This window comes from Schizosaccharomyces pombe (genome assembly GCF_000002945.2).
Source record: "Schizosaccharomyces pombe strain 972h- genome assembly, chromosome: II".
In the NCBI taxonomy this organism is placed as follows: Eukaryota; Fungi; Ascomycota; class Schizosaccharomycetes; order Schizosaccharomycetales; family Schizosaccharomycetaceae; genus Schizosaccharomyces; species Schizosaccharomyces pombe.
This window is the reverse complement of record NC_003423.3, coordinates 520,098-540,527: the sequence shown is the minus strand read 5'-3', so window position 1 is coordinate 540,527 and position 20,430 is coordinate 520,098. Positions and strand designations below refer to the sequence as shown.

The 20,430-nt window shown below is 36.9% G+C and overlaps 7 protein-coding genes, 13 long non-coding RNA genes and 1 other non-coding gene across 21 annotated transcripts, besides 1 other annotated feature; 6 read left to right on the top strand and 15 right to left on the bottom strand.

The window, feature by feature from the left end:
• Nucleotides 1-410: 410 nt before the first annotated feature.
• On the bottom strand, nt 411-1,110 carry uvi15 (tail anchored plasma membrane protein Uvi15; the record flags this gene model as incomplete). The annotated part of the gene is made up of 3 exons (NM_001021129.3): nt 411-613; nt 824-1,005; nt 1,075-1,110. The coding sequence occupies 3 exons, from the start codon at nt 1,108-1,110 to the stop codon at nt 568-570; spliced, it is 264 nt and encodes an 87-aa protein (NP_595223.1). The 3' UTR covers nt 411-567.
• Nucleotides 1,111-1,373: 263 nt separating this feature from the next.
• On the top strand, nt 1,374-3,789 carry SPOM_SPNCRNA.1368. The gene has a single exon (NR_150244.1). It is a non-coding gene; the product is annotated as a non-coding RNA (long non-coding RNA).
• rhp14 (DNA repair protein) lies at nt 2,459-3,817 on the bottom strand. The gene has a single exon (NM_001021128.3). It carries the CDS (start codon nt 3,541-3,543, stop codon nt 2,674-2,676), a length of 870 nt encoding a protein of 289 aa, NP_595222.1. The 5' UTR covers nt 3,544-3,817; the 3' UTR covers nt 2,459-2,673.
• A 422-nt stretch (nt 3,818-4,239) lies between these two features.
• On the top strand, nt 4,240-5,208 carry SPOM_SPNCRNA.4762. The gene has a single exon (NR_194119.1). It is a non-coding gene; the product is annotated as a non-coding RNA (long non-coding RNA).
• Nucleotides 4,487-5,186, bottom strand: rps1902 (40S ribosomal protein eS19). The gene is made up of 2 exons (NM_001021127.3): nt 5,070-5,186; nt 4,487-4,896 (listed from the first exon to the last, which is right to left on the bottom strand). Exons 1-2 carry the CDS (start codon nt 5,143-5,145, stop codon nt 4,541-4,543), a joined length of 432 nt encoding a protein of 143 aa, NP_595221.1. The 5' UTR covers nt 5,146-5,186; the 3' UTR covers nt 4,487-4,540.
• A 171-nt stretch (nt 5,209-5,379) lies between the features above and the next one.
• Nucleotides 5,380-8,335, top strand: klp6 (kinesin-8 family plus-end directed microtubule motor Klp6). The gene is made up of 2 exons (NM_001355876.2): nt 5,380-5,467; nt 5,508-8,335. Exons 1-2 carry the CDS (start codon nt 5,437-5,439, stop codon nt 7,829-7,831), a joined length of 2,355 nt encoding a protein of 784 aa, NP_001342739.1. The 5' UTR covers nt 5,380-5,436; the 3' UTR covers nt 7,832-8,335.
• On the bottom strand, nt 5,389-6,010 carry SPOM_SPNCRNA.4761. Its single transcript, NR_194118.1, has one exon. It is a non-coding gene; the product is annotated as a non-coding RNA (long non-coding RNA).
• On the bottom strand, nt 6,210-6,595 carry SPOM_SPNCRNA.4760. Its single transcript, NR_194117.1, has one exon. It is a non-coding gene; the product is annotated as a non-coding RNA (long non-coding RNA).
• On the bottom strand, nt 6,729-7,764 carry SPOM_SPNCRNA.4759. Its single transcript, NR_194116.1, has one exon. It is a non-coding gene; the product is annotated as a non-coding RNA (long non-coding RNA).
• On the bottom strand, nt 7,940-8,298 carry SPOM_SPNCRNA.4758. The gene has a single exon (NR_194115.1). It is a non-coding gene; the product is annotated as a non-coding RNA (long non-coding RNA).
• A 140-nt stretch (nt 8,336-8,475) lies between the features above and the next one.
• vid27 (WD repeat protein, Vid27 family, conserved in fungi and plants) lies at nt 8,476-11,638 on the top strand. Its single transcript, NM_001021125.3, has 3 exons — nt 8,476-8,571; nt 8,624-8,716; nt 8,786-11,638. Exons 1-3 carry the CDS (start codon nt 8,549-8,551, stop codon nt 11,073-11,075), a joined length of 2,406 nt encoding a protein of 801 aa, NP_595218.1. The 5' UTR covers nt 8,476-8,548; the 3' UTR covers nt 11,076-11,638.
• Nucleotides 8,550-11,302, bottom strand: SPOM_SPNCRNA.4757. Its single transcript, NR_194114.1, has one exon. It is a non-coding gene; the product is annotated as a non-coding RNA (long non-coding RNA).
• On the bottom strand, nt 11,406-11,752 carry SPOM_SPNCRNA.4756. The gene has a single exon (NR_194113.1). It is a non-coding gene; the product is annotated as a non-coding RNA (long non-coding RNA).
• Nucleotides 11,753-11,983: 231 nt separating this feature from the next.
• fhn1 (eisosome assembly protein Fhn1) lies at nt 11,984-15,014 on the bottom strand. Its single transcript, NM_001021124.3, has one exon. The coding sequence runs from the start codon at nt 14,435-14,437 to the stop codon at nt 13,886-13,888; it is 552 nt and encodes a 183-aa protein (NP_595217.1). The 5' UTR covers nt 14,438-15,014; the 3' UTR covers nt 11,984-13,885.
• Nucleotides 12,162-13,485, bottom strand: SPOM_SPNCRNA.133. Its single transcript, NR_150203.1, has one exon. It is a non-coding gene; the product is annotated as a non-coding RNA (long non-coding RNA).
• SPOM_SPNCRNA.134 lies at nt 12,224-12,848 on the top strand. The gene has a single exon (NR_150214.1). It is a non-coding gene; the product is annotated as a non-coding RNA (long non-coding RNA).
• SPOM_SPNCRNA.4755 lies at nt 13,413-14,636 on the top strand. The gene has a single exon (NR_194112.1). It is a non-coding gene; the product is annotated as a non-coding RNA (long non-coding RNA).
• SPOM_SPNCRNA.1367 lies at nt 14,919-17,257 on the bottom strand. The gene has a single exon (NR_150243.1). It is a non-coding gene; the product is annotated as a non-coding RNA, possible alternative UTR (long non-coding RNA).
• SPOM_SPBC1685.17 (uncharacterized protein) lies at nt 17,215-17,788 on the bottom strand (the record flags this gene model as incomplete). Its single annotated transcript, NM_001355870.2, has 1 exon — nt 17,215-17,788. One exon carries the CDS (start codon nt 17,786-17,788, stop codon nt 17,543-17,545), a length of 246 nt encoding a protein of 81 aa, NP_001343141.1. The 3' UTR covers nt 17,215-17,542.
• Nucleotides 17,789-17,802: 14 nt separating this feature from the next.
• Nucleotides 17,803-20,122: a sequence feature (RNA overlapping with rRNA (SPOM_SPNCRNA.1366) was converted to a misc_feature.).
• SPOM_SPNCRNA.4754 lies at nt 18,213-19,809 on the bottom strand. The gene has a single exon (NR_194111.1). It is a non-coding gene; the product is annotated as a non-coding RNA (long non-coding RNA).
• On the bottom strand, nt 20,034-20,274 carry SPOM_SPRRNA.29. The gene has a single exon (NR_151415.1). It is a non-coding gene; the product is annotated as a 5S ribosomal RNA (ribosomal RNA).
• Nucleotides 20,275-20,430: the final 156 nt, after the last annotated feature.

Below are 20,430 nucleotides of genomic sequence, written 5' to 3'. Positions count from 1 at the left end.
ACTAAAAGAAAACAACAGCATACTAAACAGAATACACAACATATAACGAGCAGCAAAAAAGTAGACAAACCATAGAAAGGTTAGCTAAAAACGAAACACACATATTGCCCCTTCAGGGTAAGCAAGATAAATAAACATGCGAATTTTTTCAGGACGAGTCATTTCAACTAATCCAAACTAAAAATTATTCATAAAGAACGATTTAGACCAATGGATGCTGTAAAAGATTTTGCGCTTAAAAAATAGAAAAGACAGTCCATCATAAAACTAAAGGTTTTAATTTCGAAGAAAAGAAGCTGAAATTAAACGGTTGGGTAATAGCAATTTTCAAAAAGTGAGACGACACTCTGTACAGAAAAATCAAGATCTATAATTATTCGACCAACGCTTTACCAATGTAAATAAATAAATCCTCGCCATAAAGTTGTTTGCTGGCGAGGGAATTAATGAAAAAATAACCAACAATCATTAATTGCACTCAAGTCAGAAAATAAACACGGCTTTTAGTTTAATCAGTGGTGCATGCTCTCTTTCGAGAAAAGTAGAAAGAACAAGCCAAATAGTTTTTTAAAACATTGCATCCAAACAGCAACAGCAAGCAAGACCGGTCAATCTAAAAACAGTCGTTAGTAAAGAGAAAAAGGTAAAGCAAAACACAGTTCAACAGGGAACTATTCGAAAGGAACGCCAAAGCAACTTTAATCGACTGACGTAATGACCTAATTCAATAAAGAATACCCCATTCACCTTTCAAAATTAAGAGTGTGCTTCACCGTTCCAATGCAATTTCGACGTCTTCTACGCGCCCATTCTTTATACTTACAGACCACAGCAAAGATCGCCACCAGGATCACTGGCCTGAGGTTGCTGAACATACATAGGTTGCTGAGCAGGATATCCACCTTGAGGATAGCCTTGTGGAGGAGCATAACCTTGTTGAGGATAATTTTGTTGAGGAGGATAATAGTTTGGGCCTCCATAAGCTTGTTGAGGAGGAGCAGGGGCCTAAAATTGAAGCTGTTAGTAAAATCCTGAATAAATTGTTGCAACTGAGCTGCATAACAAATTCCATACATAGCCCTTATCACCATAAAACTGTTGAGCAGACATTTGACACCTTAAATAATTGGGTACAAAAACAAAACCAGTTGATGGTAGTTGGCAAGTTGTGAATCGGGCGCAGGCTTCTATGTGCGCGTCAGAGATCGAATGCATAGACAAAAAATTTATACAACAACAATAGAAGCATACTAATTTTAATGTTGTAAATAAATGGTTTATGTATTAAAATGTTTGTAAATGTATAAAATATATACTTTCCTTTTCTGCGGTGGAAAGTTCTTTTACCACATAAACTAAGCATCTTACGCAATATTCGCTGTAGGCTGTGCAAAGATAATCTGATGGTTAAAAACATGTTGGGTTGCCCAATATGAGTATATCGAACTGGCTTTAAAGTGCGTTATAGGTGTAAATAGCTATTGATTTGCTGCTGGCGTTTGCAAATGCAAGGTAAGTTTTTATTTTTTTTCAGTTGAGCTTTTAAATTTTTTGCTTTTCATTGTCACTTGATCATTCGAAATTTTTGTAGCGTAGCTTGACTGGAATGTTTGATCACTCAAATCTTTTACCGGTTGCTCATGAATACTACACATGCCTTAGTGTTGGATTGTATAAAGTTATAAAATAGTTTTTTTTCACCAGTGCTATTTTATAGCAAAAGCTTCTACATTCGAAGTGAACGGCAATATTAAATAGTTTCCGAGTATCGGAACAAGAGGTGTATTAGATCCACCATTAACCTTCTTTCCTCAGCATTGAAAGAAAGATCGAACTTAGGCCTATGCTTCGCTAGAATCATACGGTTTGCAAAAGAAGACTTGCATCGTCTTCACTATGAGCATGAAGGTTTCATGCTCAATATTTTTTTTTATGTTCACGACTAAAAACTTGCGAAATAGTTGAAATACCACAGTCAGACTACCGCCGATCATGACATCGGTTGCAGAAGTCAAGATTTTGATCTATCATCCTCACTAGATCACACTCGCTAATTTTAAGCTTAAATAGAGGGAAATTGTTTGAAGAAATGAGAGAGCAAGAACGAGAAATTGCCAAAAAGCTACTTAAAAACTTGCTGAGACGCTTTGAATGAACATTCGCTTTGAATTTTCTAACAGAAAGGAATGAGTATTTAATGTGAGAAACAGTTAAGAGGGATACTACCTTATAGGGCGATTAACGAAAATATGTAAAAGATGAGAAACTGTACTTGTAATTTCATTTCTCTTAATGTCCTGATTTATCACACCTTCAGGTCAAAAATAAAAGGTCTGTTTCCTGAAGAAGATCTGTTTAGTGGAGAATGATAACTTGGCATTTACCATATTAAATGAAAGTGATCATTTAAATTATTATAGTACTTTTCTATTACAAGCAGTCTACTTTTCATAAAAAAAAATACGAACAAATGACTTTAATACTCCCAAGTTTTCCCATTAAGCGAGTTCTCTTAACATAAAGGAGAATATCATGAAGTATGTCGAAAAAATAAATAAATAAATAGCTGCATTGAAACATCATTAATAAAAAAACCCGATTTTTGAAGAAATCTGATAGCATTTACATTGAAAAAAGTTAGGTGTGCAAATCCAAAGTCTAAAAAACAAAGACTTAAATTTCCAGCTGCTCAATTTCCAAGCCACATTTACATCTTTGTACAATTACACCGGGTTCATTAGGTTTCTCAAATTCCTCATCATAAGAATGAACATGTTTTCGCTTTTCACGAATACTCATTCGACTGTAATTACTTGTCCGTGTTCTCTTTCGAAGCTCCAAAAGCTGCTTTTCAAACTTCTTCTCTTTCATCTCCTTCTTTTGTACTTCTCTCCTCTCAAATTCCGCGTCAAGAGCTTCCATAGAACCCCATTTTTTCTTTGCAAATTCCTCAACTTGATAGCGAAGATATAACATCATGTTGGACCAGCCTTGCTGATGTGGATTTGCCTTTAACAGTCGAGGTAAAAGTTCTTGATCTTGCAATTCCGGTTCCGTAAGCAAATAATCTAACTTGCACTCCGTTTTGGTTAGCAAGGAGTATTTATCCGGATATTTCTCCCGACACGTATGACACACCCTACAATGAAAAATGTCAAAATATTTTGTGTCTAATTCTATGGAGTCGCACTCGAAGCATTTTGGTGCCGTTTCTGGGTCTAGATTAAGAGGTGCTAGCCTAAGCTTTTTTTGGCGTTCTTCTTGCTCTCTAAGCTCTCGCTCAGCCGGTTTCTCCCTTAAGTCTTCAACTTTCTTTTCTTCAAGAAGATAACCACCTTTAGTATCTTCAATCTTGGAAAAATCATACTCGATGTAATCTTTGGTTATCTCCGACTGCTCATCAAAAGTACGCTTCCTTTTATTAACTTTTGCACCATCAACGTGAACCTCTTCTATACCTGTGAGATTCTTTAACTTTTCAATTTCATTTCTTTGCTCCTCGATTGTTGGATTCGGTGACTTGACAATTGACGAATTTTCCATTACGGAAGTTTTTTTATTTTATTTCCCTAGTATGATAATTCAAAAAATCAAATAATAATCCAAAATGAGAATGGCTATTGTTAGAAATGAAACAATCAATAAGAAAGCAATTTATAGATGTCGATACGGGTTTTGTAATGACCAAGCTTCTTAATCTCTAAGTCTCAATTTAATTACAAATTTTTTGATTTTTTAATGAAAATATAATCTGATTGTTCAATAATTAAAAGAAAAAATGCTCATCCGTAAAGAATTCATTAGAAAGGTAATATGTGAAAGGTTAGTCAGCTTTTCTCATCATAAATCATGGAGAAGAGAAGTCACCAAGTTTGCTTCATGAGAAAAAGTACCAAGTTTTCATCCCACATTTTAATTTTATAAACTGTATATATATATATTTATATTTCTGCATCAATTTTGTGAGTGCGCTTCTCCTTTAATTTGAAATACCAAAACACTACAATATAGTTTAAATTATCAAACATTTAGCATAAGAGTACATTACATTACTTTCTTTTGGCTTCAATGCTTCTATTTGCATAATCTTAATAGCAGGATATAATAAAATATTGTCCCTTGTCCTTGTATATTTAGCTAATATATGAGGTACAATAATTAGAGACGATTTGTAATAAGCAAACATAATGTTGACTAAATAAACTCATCAAAAGGATATTTTGATTATGAATTGGTAGGATAATCGTTTTTTAACTATTAGCTAAAACAGACGTTTGAGAGACGCTAAAGCTCTGCGATTACCGAAAGTGCTTCAACTAGACGAATTCCAAACAAAAAAAATAAAGAATTCTTGCTTCAGATATTTTTAAATCTTAATGATTTTACCAATAGCGCACTGACATTGACGCTTCAGTCATATACGTACTATGAAGTTATGGTGCCAAGACCAGTAATTACGAGAACAGCATACCTTTACACAAAACAATTAATGGTATAACAACCCACGAAACATCATTTATTGATTAAGCTATTCCTTTTTTTATTCTTCATCCTCGAGTAAGGAGTATGCAATGCGGTCCAAGTCACGTTGACCTTGTTGTGAGATACGACGGCCACCGTTGTCGGACTTCTCGAGGACACCGATTTTTTCCAAACTTTGAACGACTTTGCGTTGGACACTGCCAGATCCATCACGGTGATGAGAAGGACGCATGCCACGGTTGACGGAACCACCATAGACCTTGCAGAGACGACCAACACCGACTTGCTTACGAAGGTAAATGTGACGAGCAATAGCGGCAGCACGAACGTAGTACCAATCAGGATCGTACGGAGCTAATTCCTTGTGAGTACCGGTCTTGACAATATCAATCCACTGAGGAGTGGTCATTTTACCTACGGATCAGTTAGAAACTTGCTTTATAGAAAGAAATGAGTGAGTAAATGTTAATAAGCTACAAGTTCACTGTCAATTTCACACGTATGCTAAACAATCTTATTCTGTGATCAGACAGATGAAAACCTTCTACAACCAAAAGTTCCCATTAACAGCTCAATCTTCTACCTACCGGAGCGCTTTAAAAAAGCAGCATAAGCATTGATAAACTGCTGAGCATCGACGTCCTTTACGCTAACACCTGCCATTTTACCGTTACTACTGGGTTAACCGTTAATTTAGCTGGATTGGAATGCTATACCAAATTCGATACCAACTCATAAAAAGTGACTGCTAAATATAAAAGTAACTATTTGGGGATTTAAAATACATAAATAACTTGTATATTTTATTTTTAATAGTTTTATTTTATTTTTCTTGTATTTTTCTTGGTAATTTTTTCATTGTTTACATTTCAAGCTTCCCATACTTGTGTTCTTCTTAATAGCTTCACACAACTAAAACAAATTCATTCCTAGAATCAGTATTACGATACTGCTATGAAAGAAGGGTCTTCAATTTCCGTTGCAGGTAAGAATTTCAAAAAAATCCTTCGAAACTGACCATCAAGTTCGTGTACGACCGTTTACTGAAAGAGAAAAGGGATTGCTCGCGGAAACTCCGAAATCCAAAGAATTTCTTGGAGATGGAAGTTTGGCAGTGTCAAATACATCTTCGAATACTTTTTGTACGAATGGAATTCGAAAAATTGTGCGTGTTTTAGACGATAACGTGCTAATTTTCGATCCTCCTGAAGAAAATCCATTGGCCAAAGTCCAAAAATCGCTATTACCTGCAGGGAAACGCTTTCGGGATGTTCGATATGCATTTGATCGTCTTTTTGGTGAAGAAGCCTCACAGGAGGATGTTTACAAGGGTACCACAGAGCCGTTGTTGGACAGTGTTTTGCAGGGATATAATGCCACTGTGTTTGCATATGGTGCTACAGGATGTGGTAAGACACACACAATCAGTGGTAGACCAGACGATCCAGGCATTATTTTTTTAACGATGAGGGCATTGTTAGATAGAGTTGAAGGACTCAAGCGAACGATGAACGTCGACATTAGTGTCTCATATCTTGAAATATATAATGAAAAGATTCGAGATCTTTTAGTACAGGATCCCCTTTCTATGGAAAAACCAAAATCGTTAAATATTTGTGAAGATGCTGAGCAAAACGTATCCGTTCCTGGTCTCTCATATTTTACACCAACTAATTTGGAAGAAGTAATGGAGATTATTATTCGTGGAAACAGTAATCGAACCATGTCACCAACAGAAGCCAATGCTGTTTCGTCACGCTCGCATGCCGTTTTACAGATTTATATCACGCAAACTCCGAAATCGGGTGAGAAGCAGGAGGAATCAGAGTCCCAAAATTCCCATAAAGTCCGTTCCGTATTCTCTTTTATTGATTTAGCAGGCTCAGAGAGAGCGAGTGCAACGAAAAATAGAGGCAAACGTTTAGTAGAAGGAGCAAACATCAATCGGTCTTTACTGGCATTGGGAAATTGCATCAACTCGTTGTGCGAACCTCGTCGTCGACAACATGTTCCATATAGAGACTCGAAGTTGACTCGTCTTTTAAAGTTCAGTTTAGGCGGAAATTGCCGCACGTGTATGATAGTTTGTATCTCACCGTCGTCGGAGCATTATGATGAGACACATAATACCTTAAAGTATGGCAATCGAGCCAAAAACATCAAAACGAAGGTTTCGAGAAACGTGGTGAGCGTAGATAGGCATGTAAGTGAATATGTACGCACCATTTACGAATTACGACAAAAGGTTAGCATACTTCAAAAGAGGATTGCTGAAGAGTCTAAGCAATTGGCTTTAAATAAGGAGGTACGAAAAATTTCTTCTCGAGAAATTAAAATGTTAGATGCTAGAAGCATGCTCAAAAACTCATTTGATGGTTCAAGGGATCTGCAGAAATCACTAATTGAACATGTACGTACATTGAGAAGGATTGAAGATGAAATCACATTAACAAAGATGTGGATTTCCATTGCTAAGGAAAGTGATGCTATGTCGGGGCATAATATAAAATCTGTCGAAACAAGACTTGCAAAGTTATACGATCAAAGAAGCTTGATTACTGCCAAAGTTAATCCAGAAGAAATCTGCAAAACTTTTCAAAACAGTATTTCTCATATAGTGTCTTCGTTCAAAGGTGAGGGGGCTGATATGTATGCTGACATGTTGCAAGACGACGTCGATTTGTTGAAATCTATTATCGAAAACCAAATTCTTGATGCCAAGCATGAGTCTGAAACATTCTCTTCAACGTCTCGTAAGCTTATCCAGAACCTATTCCTACTATTCCCCCTGTTACCAGGAAATGCCATTGATGTTAATGAATCCCTTGCAAGGGCCTTTGACCAATTGGTTGGAATAGTACCTTCAGAGCCAACCATTCAAGTTCCCAATTTAATTGAAAAAGGAAAAGCACCTCTATTATCAATGTTTGAAATACCTCGCTCTCCTAGTCGATTCAAGGCTCGCTCACCATCCAAAGCTGCTCGAGTTCTAAAGAAGCCTTTGAAGAAACGAGTTCGATTTAGTGAAGTTCCCACTACTAGTTCCGTACCTCCTGTTGAAATAAAGAATAAAGATTCGAAACCGAAAGTGGAAAAATCTTTAGATAAACATAATATGAACAACGATCGCTCTTTTCTTGTTCCTTCGAGAGATGCCCGAAATAGCTTAACGTCATTGTCATTGCATTCTAATGTCGCGAAAAACAAAAGTTCTCATTCTTCCAAATGGCCAACTCATACTCTGAGTCCTATAATTACAACTGCACTGAAACAACCAGTACGCCGTATATCGCTTGTTTCACAACCTTTACAAAAAACTGGCGGGACTGAGAATACTCCTAATGCTTGAAGAAACCAACGAGATCGGTTTTCACTCAAATAGTTGGTATAATTTTTTTTGGAAGGACAACATCAACTCCTCATTGGCTTTTCTTCATTTTCATTTTTAAGCTACTTATGATTTAGCATTTCATCATTTTTTTGCATTCCCCTTTAGACACTGTTTGACATATCCATGTATCTATGAACCATAGTCGCGCCGTTCTTTTATTTGACGAATTTAATTTATAAGAGGCCTAATAATTTTTGATATTCTCATGTCAAGGTGAAAATGCTTTTGTTTTGTGCACTGTTCATCAATTTTTAATTTAATCGGGATAATGATTGACCGTTTATGCCAATTTGTCTGTAAGCAAGAAATCCCTATTTAATAGCACTTTTGAACAAGGCGTTAAAGTTAACGATCATATATTTATATGGACTTTGCATCAATTACTCGTTTCACATTTTGCATTCCATTTTCTAATTCGGTGCTTTTCTTTTAATAATATTTGTAATTGAAAAAGTAAAATAACTTTGAAATTGTGTATGATTATTCATCTTGCTTATTCAGCTAGCGTTTTGTATTAGGGACGCCTTTAAATGTAAACATAAGTAACATTGTTACTTGATATCGGCGTATTTCATCATGCCTGGCTGAACGATTTTATGCTCAGCATATACCTCTGATTTCTCATTTGTATAAAATAGCGCTTGTCAAGCAAAGAAAAATACTCAAAAATTAACAATGTTTATGCTAAAATCATTGGGGTAAGTGCTAAAGTCGCAATTGATGAAATAACAATACTAACTTAAGATCTAGGAAGTACATATGGGGTAACACGAATTCGACCGAAATTGTTCAAATCCCTTATGGGCAGCTGTATTCGGTGCATGAAAATTACAGGGAGTGCATGTAAGTTTGAACGGAATGAGATAAATCATTAATATTTGTATTGGGTTCGTACAGCTAACGATTGTATAGGTTCAAGGATGCAAGTGCGTCAATTCGACGAACAACGGCGGAATTTCAGTATCAGCTTGTCATACAAAGAGCATACGAAGAAGGAGAAGAAGAGCTAGAAGATGATGGAGACGAAGCTGAGGACGAACAGTCGTTTTTACTAGACGAAAAATTGCACTTGAGATTTGACGTAAATAAAGACAGCATCACGATAATGTGGGATAACCCAGACTTTCAAGATGGCACGTTGTACGAGTTTACGTGTGAGAATTGTTTACAAGAAGGCGTTGCTTATACCTTTGAAATGGTAGCTTTGCAGTGTATGTACGAACGCAAATACCGACAATCTCACGAAAAGGCTACGCTTGCCGACTTGGAGCAATTTAGCAATCCCATTACTCGACCATCAAAGGAAGTGGACAGTTTAGAAAATATTGTCACCAAGTTGGATTTGGAGTCCGAAGACTTGATGCGTTTAAAAAAGCAAGAGCAATTGGATGATGAGATTGCAAAAAAATATCTTTTAGGACAACAGGAAGCTGAAGAGCCTCTAGTTCAACAGCAAACCTCGATTGTTAATCCGGAAAAAGAAGAGGTCACCAAAACTGAAAATATCAAGAGCCTAGAGGGCGAGCTAATGGGAACAATAAGTGCTGAATTACATTTATTCGATGCAGTTGAGGAGGTTTTTATTTTACAAGATCCAAATGTGGAAGCGAGCGTATTTGACTTGGGAGATTGGAATTATTGGTTTACTATAAGCACTGAAGAGAAGACATGGTTAAGCCAGTCTGTAGATGCAGACATGAATCCAGTATTTTCTTTTGAACATCTTTCGTTTATTTGGAATTATTTTGACGCCAATAGTAATGCCTTTTCATGGTTGTTACGATTCGATTCGCAAGTTCGCATGGAGCAATTTCAGGAACTGCTAATGCGTGCACTTTGGGAAAGTCTCAACCAACAGCGTTGGCTCAAAATTGATGATGAACAGCGTGATTATGTTATGGAAACCTTTCATGAAGATGAAGAATTAGAAGATAGTGAAGACGAGGAGTTTGCTCGTCAACAGTTGTTAAGCAGGAAGGAGGAAGAGGAAGAGGAGGATGAGGAAGCCAGCGATTTCGAAGATTCGTTTGCAGATTTTAGTGACGGTGAGGCTGATGATTTGGATGAATCAAGATGGCGAAAGGAAGCTGCTAAAGAGCATAACAGTTTGTTAGCGGTAGGATATAAAAACGATAGATCTTACGTCGTCCGAAACAACAAAATTGGCGTTTTTAAGCATGTCGACGAAAAAGGGTTAAAATTCCAAACCGCTTTGAACAATCTTTCAACGCCTAAGGGCAAATCACTCCGACCTAGCAAGCTGATGTTACACAATCAAGATTCTTCGATTTTATTCCAAACTGAAAATGCGCCACATAGTCTGTATCATATGGATATTGAATATGGAAAGATCGTTGACGAGTGGAAAGTCCACGATGATGTTCCTCTCGTTACATTTACACCAGACAACAAATTCGCACAAATGACAGCTGAACAAACCTTGATTGGTCTTTCAAACAATTCCATCTTCCGAATTGATCCTCGTGTGGAGGGCAATAAACTGGTTGCTGAACAGTTCAAGCAGTATGCTACTAAGAATGACTTTAGTTCTGCTGCTACAACTGAAAACGGTTATATAGCAGTTGCTAGTAACAAAGGTGACATCCGTCTATTTGATCGTATTGGTGTGAACGCAAAGACTGCTTTACCAGCGCTTGGTGAGGCGATTATCGGGGTGGATGTCACAGCGTCTGGTGATTTTGTGCTAGCTACCTGTAAAACATATATTTTGTTGATTGACACCCGTATCAAAGAGGGTCGATATGCCGGTCGTTTGGGTTTTGAGCGTAATTTCGCCAAAGATAAAAAGCCAAAACCTAAACGACTACAGCTAAGTCCACAACATATAGCGATGATGCAGAGAGAGCTCAAGGGAGGTGCATCCTTTACACCAGCTAAATTCAATACCGGAATTGACGCAAAGGAAACAACTATTGTATCCAGTATAGGCCCATTTTTGATCAGCTGGAACTTGGATCGTGTTAAACGAGGATTTACGGATAGTTATAAGATTCGAAGATACGATGCCAATGTTCAAGCTGAAGACTTTAGGTTTGGAACCGATCGTAGTCTGATTGTGGCTCTACCTGACGACGTAGCTATGGTGGACAAATCATCGCTGCGTAGACCAACTCGGGAATCTATCTGCACTCCGGTAAAAAAATTACGATCCAAGCACGACATTGTCAATGCACCATATTAAAATCATAAATGATGGGTTGTATATCGTTACTTCGTTTGATTTGAACAAGACTTTAAGTGCACCACAATGCTCTTAATGTCATTTTTTTAATGTTTGTATTACCTGTCTGCTCTTTTTGTCATTTTTTATGATCTCCTTGGCTTTGATTTTTTTGAGCTTGGGTTCGATTTTACCTTATTCCTCCCGCTTTGGGTGTGTGCGGGCCATAGAACGAAACGACTAATGATGCCTAGTGTATTGTTTGATACTTTCGTTGTTACTATATGAAGTTGATGGTTGGCTTATTATGGGAGCATGTTTTCTTTTTTTTTGTTTTGCATATGCATACATATATAAGTAGAGCCCAGCATTATTACAGTCTAGTTGGATTTTTTACTTTCTCGTCTATCTTGTACATACATAAATTACATACTCCCTTGAGCGTTTTTCACGGACTTTGGATGATCGATTTAGTTTGCCGTCGCAAACGTGGGATTTGTTTCGTTTAGTTGTTATAGTTAGTTTATTTAATTTAATATAATCACAATTTCTTTGTGCACGTAAAAAGCAGTTCAAACATTCGAATTATCTTTGGTCGGGCAATCTGTACGGGATTTTGGGTAGGGTGATTAGACAAATACATGTTTTAGTAAACTATGAGATTTGAAAAGTGTAAATGGGGATATAAATAATTTTTTTTGTAACATTTTACACTCAAAATTATTTGCTTATCACAAGGAAAGAGATGCTCTTTACTCAAAGCAGTGACAGTGTAATTAAACATTTAATATACAAAATCATTCGTTACACTATTACAAATCCTCTACAATGTATATGTCTCATAATACTTATAAACAAACCAAATAACGGTTAATTAAAATATCAAATTTATTTATTCAATTATTCAAATAACAAGTGAATTGAAAAATTCTCCTTTCACGGCGCCAAAAATAAAAGCAAAACATACAGACAAAATAAAAGTTTGCAGCCAAAAACAAAAACTCTTCCATCATAAATTCGTTTGGGCCAGATATCTCATGACTACCTAAGAATAATAATATAGCCTCCTCTTGCTAACAAAGTCAAATCAAACTTAGTAAATAAAATAAAAGATAAAAAAATTTATATAACTCGATTTACTATACTTTCCTAAAGTCTCGCGACTGCACTTGTTTTGGAAACGTTGTATATAAAACTAAGTAACTAACTGCCCACTTTCATTAAATTGGAACTGACGAAAAAATTATTATAAAGAGGAAAATTATTAACAGTTGTCGCCAACCCAAACATCATTTTGTTTAAAAAAGTATTTGAGAAAAAGAGAATTTGAGGAAAATCAAAAATATAACACCAAGTCTCCATATATAAAAAAAAGACAAATGAAACAGCATTTCCCTTTTTACACACACACACACACACACATACACTGAGAGCAATCTCTTTCAATTTACCACAAGGTAGGGTACTAATATACCCCAGTCCATTGCAAGCAAAAAATTTCTTTAAAAAAAAATTTACCACAGAAGAAGAGTGATGTCTAAGTAAAGGAAAAAAGGAAAGGTTCCATTCTGGAAGGATAAATAATAGGTTTTAAATTGCTTTAGGGAAATATAAACATTCCTTACAAAGGGAGGAGAAGAGAAACAAACAAATAAGGGATAAACAACATCCTCCTATAGCGCTAGATTTGCACAAGCTATACAATATCAAAAGACACACAACTTTGTAGAGATAAAGTGAAAAGCGTGTAAAACAATTGGCACGTTTTTCAGAGTGGAGAGCGGTGGTGATTAGAAAAGAGAAAAAAAAAGAGAATATGAAAAAAATGCTGGTTGGTTGGCTGACTAGACTAAACTAGACTGGCTTGGCTGCCAAAGAGTAGTAAATTTTTGTTTAAAAAAAAATCGACGACCAATGAAATTTTTTTTCGAATTTTCCTGATTGGAGAGAGAGAAAAAGAAAGAAAAAATAAATGTAAACGAGCCCGCGTGCTCTAACAGAAAACCACACTTCGTCTCTGTTGTTTTAATTTTTTTTTCATGTACAACGCAACATATGCACACAGACATTGAAAAGGTTTAGTGACTTTACATCAATCTCGAAATTTCGAACCAAGCAAATAATAATAATAAAGAGAAGAGAATAAGTGAAAGAGTGGCAGATTTCTCTGTGCAAGAACTCGAAAAAGTCACGGGGAAAAAAGATGAACGGGTAATCTTGTAGACTAATTAGGATTAATAAGAAAACCGTGTCACCAAACCCAACGTTTTAAAAAAAATTCCCCCCTAATGCTACGTTTTCAAGTAAAAGAAAAAGAAACCAGTAAAAGAGGAAGGGGAAACTTTTTTAAAAAAATAAGAAAAATATATCGTCAATTGAGAACATACTGCAATCGACATAAGAAAAGAATTACAAGAGCCGCCGACGACAAACCAACCGCCTTGACAAAAATAAATTAAATCACACCCATATACACACACACACACACGTACACACACACACGTACACACACACACGTACACGCACACCTAAACAAACGCACACCTAAACAAACGCACACCTAAACAAACGCACACCTAAACAAACGCACCCAAAAAAACACCAACCCGCCTACCTCACAAAGCAGTTGCTAAGAGAGAGAGAAAAAAAGAGTAAATGTGTAAAGCATTTGCTTTGAGAAAGACACTTTTTCCCTCCCAATGAAAAATCTTCTTTTTTCCAGAAAAAGAGGAAGAAGAGGGAAGTGGGAGAGAAAAAGGGACAATCTGGATCATAGCGGCAAAGAAGGATGGCAAACTTTTTTTAAGGGAGGTGGAAAAAGTTTGACTTTTTTAAACGGCAGACATGACGGGGCGAGGGGCGACGGCAGGGCCACTTCCCTTTCCACGACCACGACCACGGAAGGTGTAGTTAGGAGTGTCGTTCTTGGCAATGAAGATTTGAACAATGAAGGAAGCAACATAGAGACCAAACATAAACCAAAGGAAGAAACACAAGGCCTTCAACTCTTGGCAACGTCTCATGGAACCTTGGGTGTAGTGGTTGCGGTCGAGATATTTTTGATTGTCGCAAGCATGGACACGAATGGCGACGGCGATACAGCAACCACCGGTGAGTGCAAAGACCCAGTTGACAAAGTCGTAAAAGGCAATCAACCAAGGATTACCCAAGATGGTGGGAAGGAAGCGACCGACGGCAGTAAGGAAGAAGGTGAGAATGGCAAAGGAGCCAACGGCGACGGAAAAGTTAATCTTACCGGGAGAGCCACCGGAGGTTTGTTGATTGACAAGGGCAGAAGCCAAAGCCAAGACAATGGTATCAATGGCCAATTGGAAAGTCCGGAAAACCCAGGTGAAAACACCGTATTGTCTGATTCCAACCATATTTAAAATTTAGGAAGAGTGATTGAAAAAAAAAAGAGAATAATAATAAAATACTCGTAGAAAAGTAATAAGATTAAAACAAAAAGAGGAAGAAAAGAAAAATTAATTGATAGTTTCTTTTATTTTCCAATTTCAGTTTGATGAGGATTGGGCGCACAGACAGAGGAGACACACACAAAACAAAAAATTAGGATAGAATAGATAATAATAAGATAAAACCAACTAGTAAAAACAAGACTAATAAACTTTTTTTGTTGAACAAGTTGATTAGCTAGATAGATAGAATAGAATAGAATAGAATAGATTTGGTTTAGGTGGTAGAAGAGCACAGAAGAATTTGGGTTAAAATAATAAAGTATAGTTTAAATTGAATAAATAATAAATTATTATATATCAAGAGGGGGGAAATCCACTGATCAAACAAGAAAGGAGAAAAAGAATAAGACTTTAATATAAGATTGGGATGAACTGTAGTTGGTAAGCAACAGCAACAGCAGCAAAGAGTAAAAATCAACAAAGGAAATTTACTTTGGAGAGAGAAAAAGACAACTGATTTTAAGTATAGAAATTTCTACACAGAATGCTTTTATACACGGGGGAGATAAAGCATTTTAATATTTTCACGATTCACCGCTAAGTCATTGTGACGCCATTCGTTACGGAGGGAGTCGTCATGATAAACTGCCGTACGGGCCGAGAGTTTAGAAAGACGAGATGACCTAAGCTGCAAAACAATCCTAAATGCATGAGAAAAGAGTGCACATAGTGACGCATTCATGACACATAGGAAATAGAGATACGCAGCCAGGCGAACCAAACCAACAGCAACGAGGGAAAGCCGAGACAAAATGGGAAGGGTGTAGAGTGAAGGGCAAGAAGAGGAAGGCAAGAATGGACAACGCGTAAAAGTGACCAGAATGGCATGGATGAACTCATGGGAGGTTAGAAGACGAGGAGTCGTGTACGAATAGAAGAGCGAGAGAACAAAGAGGACAAGTTTTGCGTTTTACTTTGCTAGGATGTATGTTGAAGGAGGAGTGCGTTGGAGTGTGTTGAGGGGACGATTCAACTGGTGCAAGGCAGAAAGGAAGGTGAAAGGGAGAAGAGGGAGGGGAGAAGAGGGCGAAGAAGGGCGACGTAGAAGACGATGAGTGCGACGTAGAGAGAGAGAGAAAGAGAGAAACGGTGATAAGAGGCGTTATGAAGAAGGATTTTAAAGACGAATTATAAAAATGTATTTCTCTAAATGATTGTATTGTTGTTTTGTTGAATCATCGTCGTCGTTATGTTGAATCGTCGTTGTAATGTTGAAATCCTCATTGTTCTTGTCTTGTTGTCTTGATCATTTGTTTTGCCGACTCATATTGCTGACTCACATTTTGCCGATTGCTTTGCTTTGCTTTGCCTTGCCTTGCCTTGCCTTGTCTCTGTCTTCCCTTTGCATATCACAACATCTGTCTGTCCTTTCTCTGTCGGTGTCCCTGTGTGTCTTTTGTGTTGTATGCTATGCTTGTGCTCTCCTATCGCATCCTTTACACGCGCTTCCCCTCCGGTCTGGTCTGGAAAGGAAAAGGTGAGGTGGAACAGTGGGACGGACGGAGGAATAGCGACGGTTTTGTATGGACGGCCTCGCAATCTCGGGCATCGAGACAAAGGAATTAAGCTCGTTGGTAAGAGAGTAGGGAAGGGAGCGCTCGAGTAAGTCGTGCGGTAGGTGGGGCCGATAGCCATTCAGCCGTAACAGGCAGTGGAAGAGAGACAGACAGGGCAGGGCAGGGCAGGGCAGTACAGTAGAACCTAATGGTGTTTGATGGTATCTAATGGTATTTGCCGGTATCTAATTATACTGAATGGTATCAAATCATGTTGAATGGTATCTACTGTTATCGATTGTATCTACTGCTGTCGAATCCCTTCTACCTGATGAGAAGCGACATTCGCAAACCCTGACCTACGCTGACCCGCGCAATATTTCGATAACGGTAGATAGAGTATTGCAACGTATTCAGTGTACCTCGACGGACGGTGATGATGATGATGCTTCACTAATGACGATGCGGTTCAAAGCAAGCGAAGGAGATGCGTGTGTGTGTGCTTCAGCATGCCGCAATTTCCTTTTCCTCCAAGATGCAATGCAATGCAATGCGACTGCGACTATGACTGCGACACCAACAGACGCACATCGACAGATGCACCAAATGTAGTAAAAATATGCGATGCGACAAGAGACAAAGATAAAAGACGAAAATGGAGGAACCTTGGTGGCAAGACACAGCGCGAGAACTAGACAAAACACGAGATATTGAATCAGTAGGGGTCTCAATCAATTTATTTAATTTTTTATTTTTTTTTATTTTTCGTATTATTATGAGAGAGTGTGTGTGTGGCTTTGTGTGATGACAATCGCAATTTTTCTTCGTACTGCACTGCGCAATCGATCAGTTGGGCATAGATTATGTAAGGATGGGTTGGAGTTGCATATCATGTGCATGTAACAAAAGGTGAGAGCTAACGTAAGCAACGATGCGATTCATGGTCAAAATATGCGTATTGCTTACCAAAGCTGGTCGGGGATGAATGAATGAATGATGATGATTTCACGCATGCACGCATGCACACATACGCATTGTAACAGAATGGGAAGAAAATGAAAATGATTGATTTACTCGTCGAATAGATTCACCACGTTGTACGTATCTACATACACATATCCTCCACATGCATCTTACATATCCTACACATACACACACTTACATCTACTTTTCTCCTTACATTCACACTTATACACACTTTCTACTTACACACACTCTCTACTTAGACACGCCCTACCCTAGTTGCATTTGCTTGCCCTCGTTATATCTCTTCCACCCCTTACAACGCACTCTTTTGCCATCATCTCTATTTCATTCACGGTACTACGCTGCGTTTCCCCCAAAGCTAAAAAAAGAAGCCAGATAGAGGACGAGCGGCCGAGTGGACATTTGTCGCAACGTTGGATTCCACTTGTGCAACTTTGCATACTTGACGAAACAGTAATTATTGTCAGAAGGGGACGTTTCATCTCACTCACCTTTTTTGTAGGATACCTTTTCTTTTAACATTCCACTACTCTTGTTGAAATGTACATGCACATGCACATGCACAATACACACCTTTCTTGAAGTCTACGCTCTTTAATCTCTCACTCCTCTTTCTTTTCCCTTGACTTGCTCCCTCGTTGCTGTGTGTTTCTGGACATCTCCGTCGCTCTACATTTTGCCAGAACATAATCCCAAGTCTTTTTTTTTTTTCTTTCATCAAAATCCTAGTGTTTCTCCGAAGGACATGGCAAGGCATGCCATACGATAGCATCGTCTCCTTTTTTACACCCAACTAAAGTAATAGATACAGCAGAGCTCGAATCATCGAGAAAAATAAGAGAGGAAGTAAAAGGAATAAAAAATGAAGGAAAATGGAAATTAAAAAGAAAAAAAATAATATAATATAATATAATATAATATTAAATAAAAGTATAAATAACAATAAAAGGAAAAAAAAAAAGGAATTAAAAATTCTTAAATTTAGTTTTATTTTATTTTATTTCTAAATGCTCATTTTCAATGATATTAAAAAATATATATATTTATATATTTATTTTAAAACAAATGAAACTACTGAAATTCTCTTTAACAACTTCTCTTTAATAAAAACTCCTCTTAAATATATTTTAATAAATTAAATAAATTCATCAAATTATGAACTTTTATTGAAATCTGTCAAGGAAAAATTCATTATAAAAATAATTTCTCCAAAAATAAATTTTTTTTCCTATCCTATCCTATCCAATCCTATCCAATTCAACCCATCCATCCATCCATTCATCCATTCTCGACGCCTTTTATCTTTTCACATCTTCCACTGCTATTTCAATACATTTTTGCCATTCTCTTTCGGCTCTTTTTCTGCTCTCTCTTTCTCTTTCTCTCTCTCTCTCTTTGGTTGCTTTGTTTCACCGATTAATCTCATTGTCTGTCTTACTTCCCGCGGCACCTTTTCTGCCTAAATCGAGGGATTTTTTTTTACTCTACTTCGGCTGCCTTGTTCTTTTGCTCTTTCCCTCTTTCCCTAATACTGGACACTTTCCATCCATCTCGCTATAGAGCATTGTAACATATCCATGTCTATCATGGATAAGGCACTCGCTTTCAAATGCCGTTGATACGGGTTATCGTAGCGAAAGACCAAGCTCGACAATGTGTTTTATAGACAGGGAGGTGAAAAGATCGCCCGACCCTTGCGTTACACTGATTTGCGTAGTGTAACCGTACCTTGGTTTAAGTAGGTTCCTTTAATTTCTAAAGAATTAAAAAAAAAAAAAAACACCTGATGAAATGAAACAAAAATACGCTGGACACACACGGATGATGAATGTACTGTACAAGCCTCGTCTTACTTTGCCTTTCTATACTTTGCCACATTGCCAGCTTCCCTTTACCTTCTTTTGTTTGCTAGTGTTTTCCTCTTTTCCTTCACATTTACTTTTCCATACCAACCATCTTTATCCAGCTGGATCCAAAGGGGTTAAAAAAAAAAATTTTCTTCTCCACAATCCACCATTGCCGATGTCAATCATTTGGATGGAATTTAGGTATTTACAATAGAGTGGCTGACTGACTGGCAATTTGCTTCATTACGACCTGGACCTTGGAATCTCTTTTTTTCTGTATTTATTTTTTATTTTCTCTTTCTTTTCTTCTCCCTTTCTTCCATACATAAAGCCATCTTTTCCTCCTTCATCTCGTGCCATGATAAGAAAAGCCGATTCATTGTTGATAAAACCCAAGGTTGACGGCAGTTGTTCTTCATCGCACACTACAATAGACAAATCAATGACTTGGATTGCGCTAGCTTGCGATGTTGATGTTAAACTCGATAAATTTGTTTGTCCTGTTTCTTTGGCTTGCTTGTTTGGTAAGCAATGTTTCTATCTGATAGACCGCAATCTTCCGTCCTTTTCTGTTTTTTCACTCTTGTATTTGTGTTACAGACGAACAATCGGATTTTTGTAATCGCATTAGCAATTTATGAAACAGTACACTAACGCTCATTAGAAAATTACCGTTCGCATTGCAAACAAAGTCTTTCTTTTGAATCCATCCTTCTCTGCTTCCCTCCTTTATGCTTCCTTCACTCCATGTGAATGAGCACGACTTCTCCTATGAGTTAAAACCTTACATCTGAAACCTTTAAACCTTTGTCTATCTCTTTTTAAACTATTCAATCCCCAACTTTATGCTTCTAGAAATGGATCAAGAAAATCATATTTGGTTCCATTCATTTTTTCAAATTTGACTTTTTCCTACCCGTAATCAATAGAATACGATTTCCGTGTTTTTTCGGCCTCGGTGAATTTGTTGTAGAGACTTAAACTAATGCTTAAAAACATCAATCACCAAAAAAAAAAAAAAAAAAAAAAAAAAAAAAGAATTAAAAAAATATATTTATATATGCAAGACGTTTCCGCAATTTGTTCAACTTACTACTTTGTTAATAGTTTATATATTTAATAACTATAGACATCATTATATTATATCAAAAGTAGCCCAACAGTAAGCTAACAAAGCATAAGGCTTATAATCTCTTTGTAAACAATAAAATTAAAAAATAAAATCGCAAAAAGAATAAAAAGAAGCCTACAGCACCCCGGATTCCCATGTTGTCTCCAACCATAGTACTAACGAGGCCCTCAGACGCTTAACTGCAGTGATCGGACGGGAACTGGTGTTTTCGCCTAGGTATGGCCGTAGACAGTTGTTTGAATTAATTGTAAATTTTATACTAATTCATAATTAACGTTATGAACTTTGAATTAATTGAAGTTTGGACACCTGTTAATAAAAAAAATACAAAAAAAAAAAGCGAGACGACCTTTTATTTATTTATTTAAATAAAAACTATTTTATTTTATTTACTCTTATTTACGATTTTATATTCGTTTTTCCATTTTATAAATT

Excerpts from the sequence above, each read along its gene's own strand:
- klp6 (NM_001355876.2), top strand. The coding sequence starts at position 5,437 with ATGAAAGAAGGGTCTTCAATTTCCGTTGCAG. Across the intron at positions 5,468-5,507 it reads GTCTTCAATTTCCGTTGCAG|TTCGTGTACGACCGTTTACT; the intron begins GTAAGAATTTCA and ends CTGACCATCAAG.
- vid27 (NM_001021125.3), top strand. The coding sequence starts at position 8,549 with ATGTTTATGCTAAAATCATTGGG. Across the intron at positions 8,572-8,623 it reads TTTATGCTAAAATCATTGGG|GAAGTACATATGGGGTAACA; the intron begins GTAAGTGCTAAA and ends CTTAAGATCTAG. Across the intron at positions 8,717-8,785 it reads GAAAATTACAGGGAGTGCAT|GTTCAAGGATGCAAGTGCGT; the intron begins GTAAGTTTGAAC and ends ACGATTGTATAG.
- fhn1 (NM_001021124.3), bottom strand. The coding sequence starts at position 14,437 with ATGGTTGGAATCAGACAATACGGTGTTTTCACCTGGGTTTTCCGGACT.
- rhp14 (NM_001021128.3), bottom strand. The coding sequence starts at position 3,543 with ATGGAAAATTCGTCAATTGTCAAGTCACCGAATCCAACAATCGAGGAG.
- rps1902 (NM_001021127.3), bottom strand. The coding sequence starts at position 5,145 with ATGGCAGGTGTTAGCGTAAAGGACGTCGATGCTCAGCAGTTTATCAAT. Across the intron at positions 4,897-5,069 it reads TGCTTTTTTAAAGCGCTCCG|GTAAAATGACCACTCCTCAG; the intron begins GTAGGTAGAAGA and ends ACTGATCCGTAG.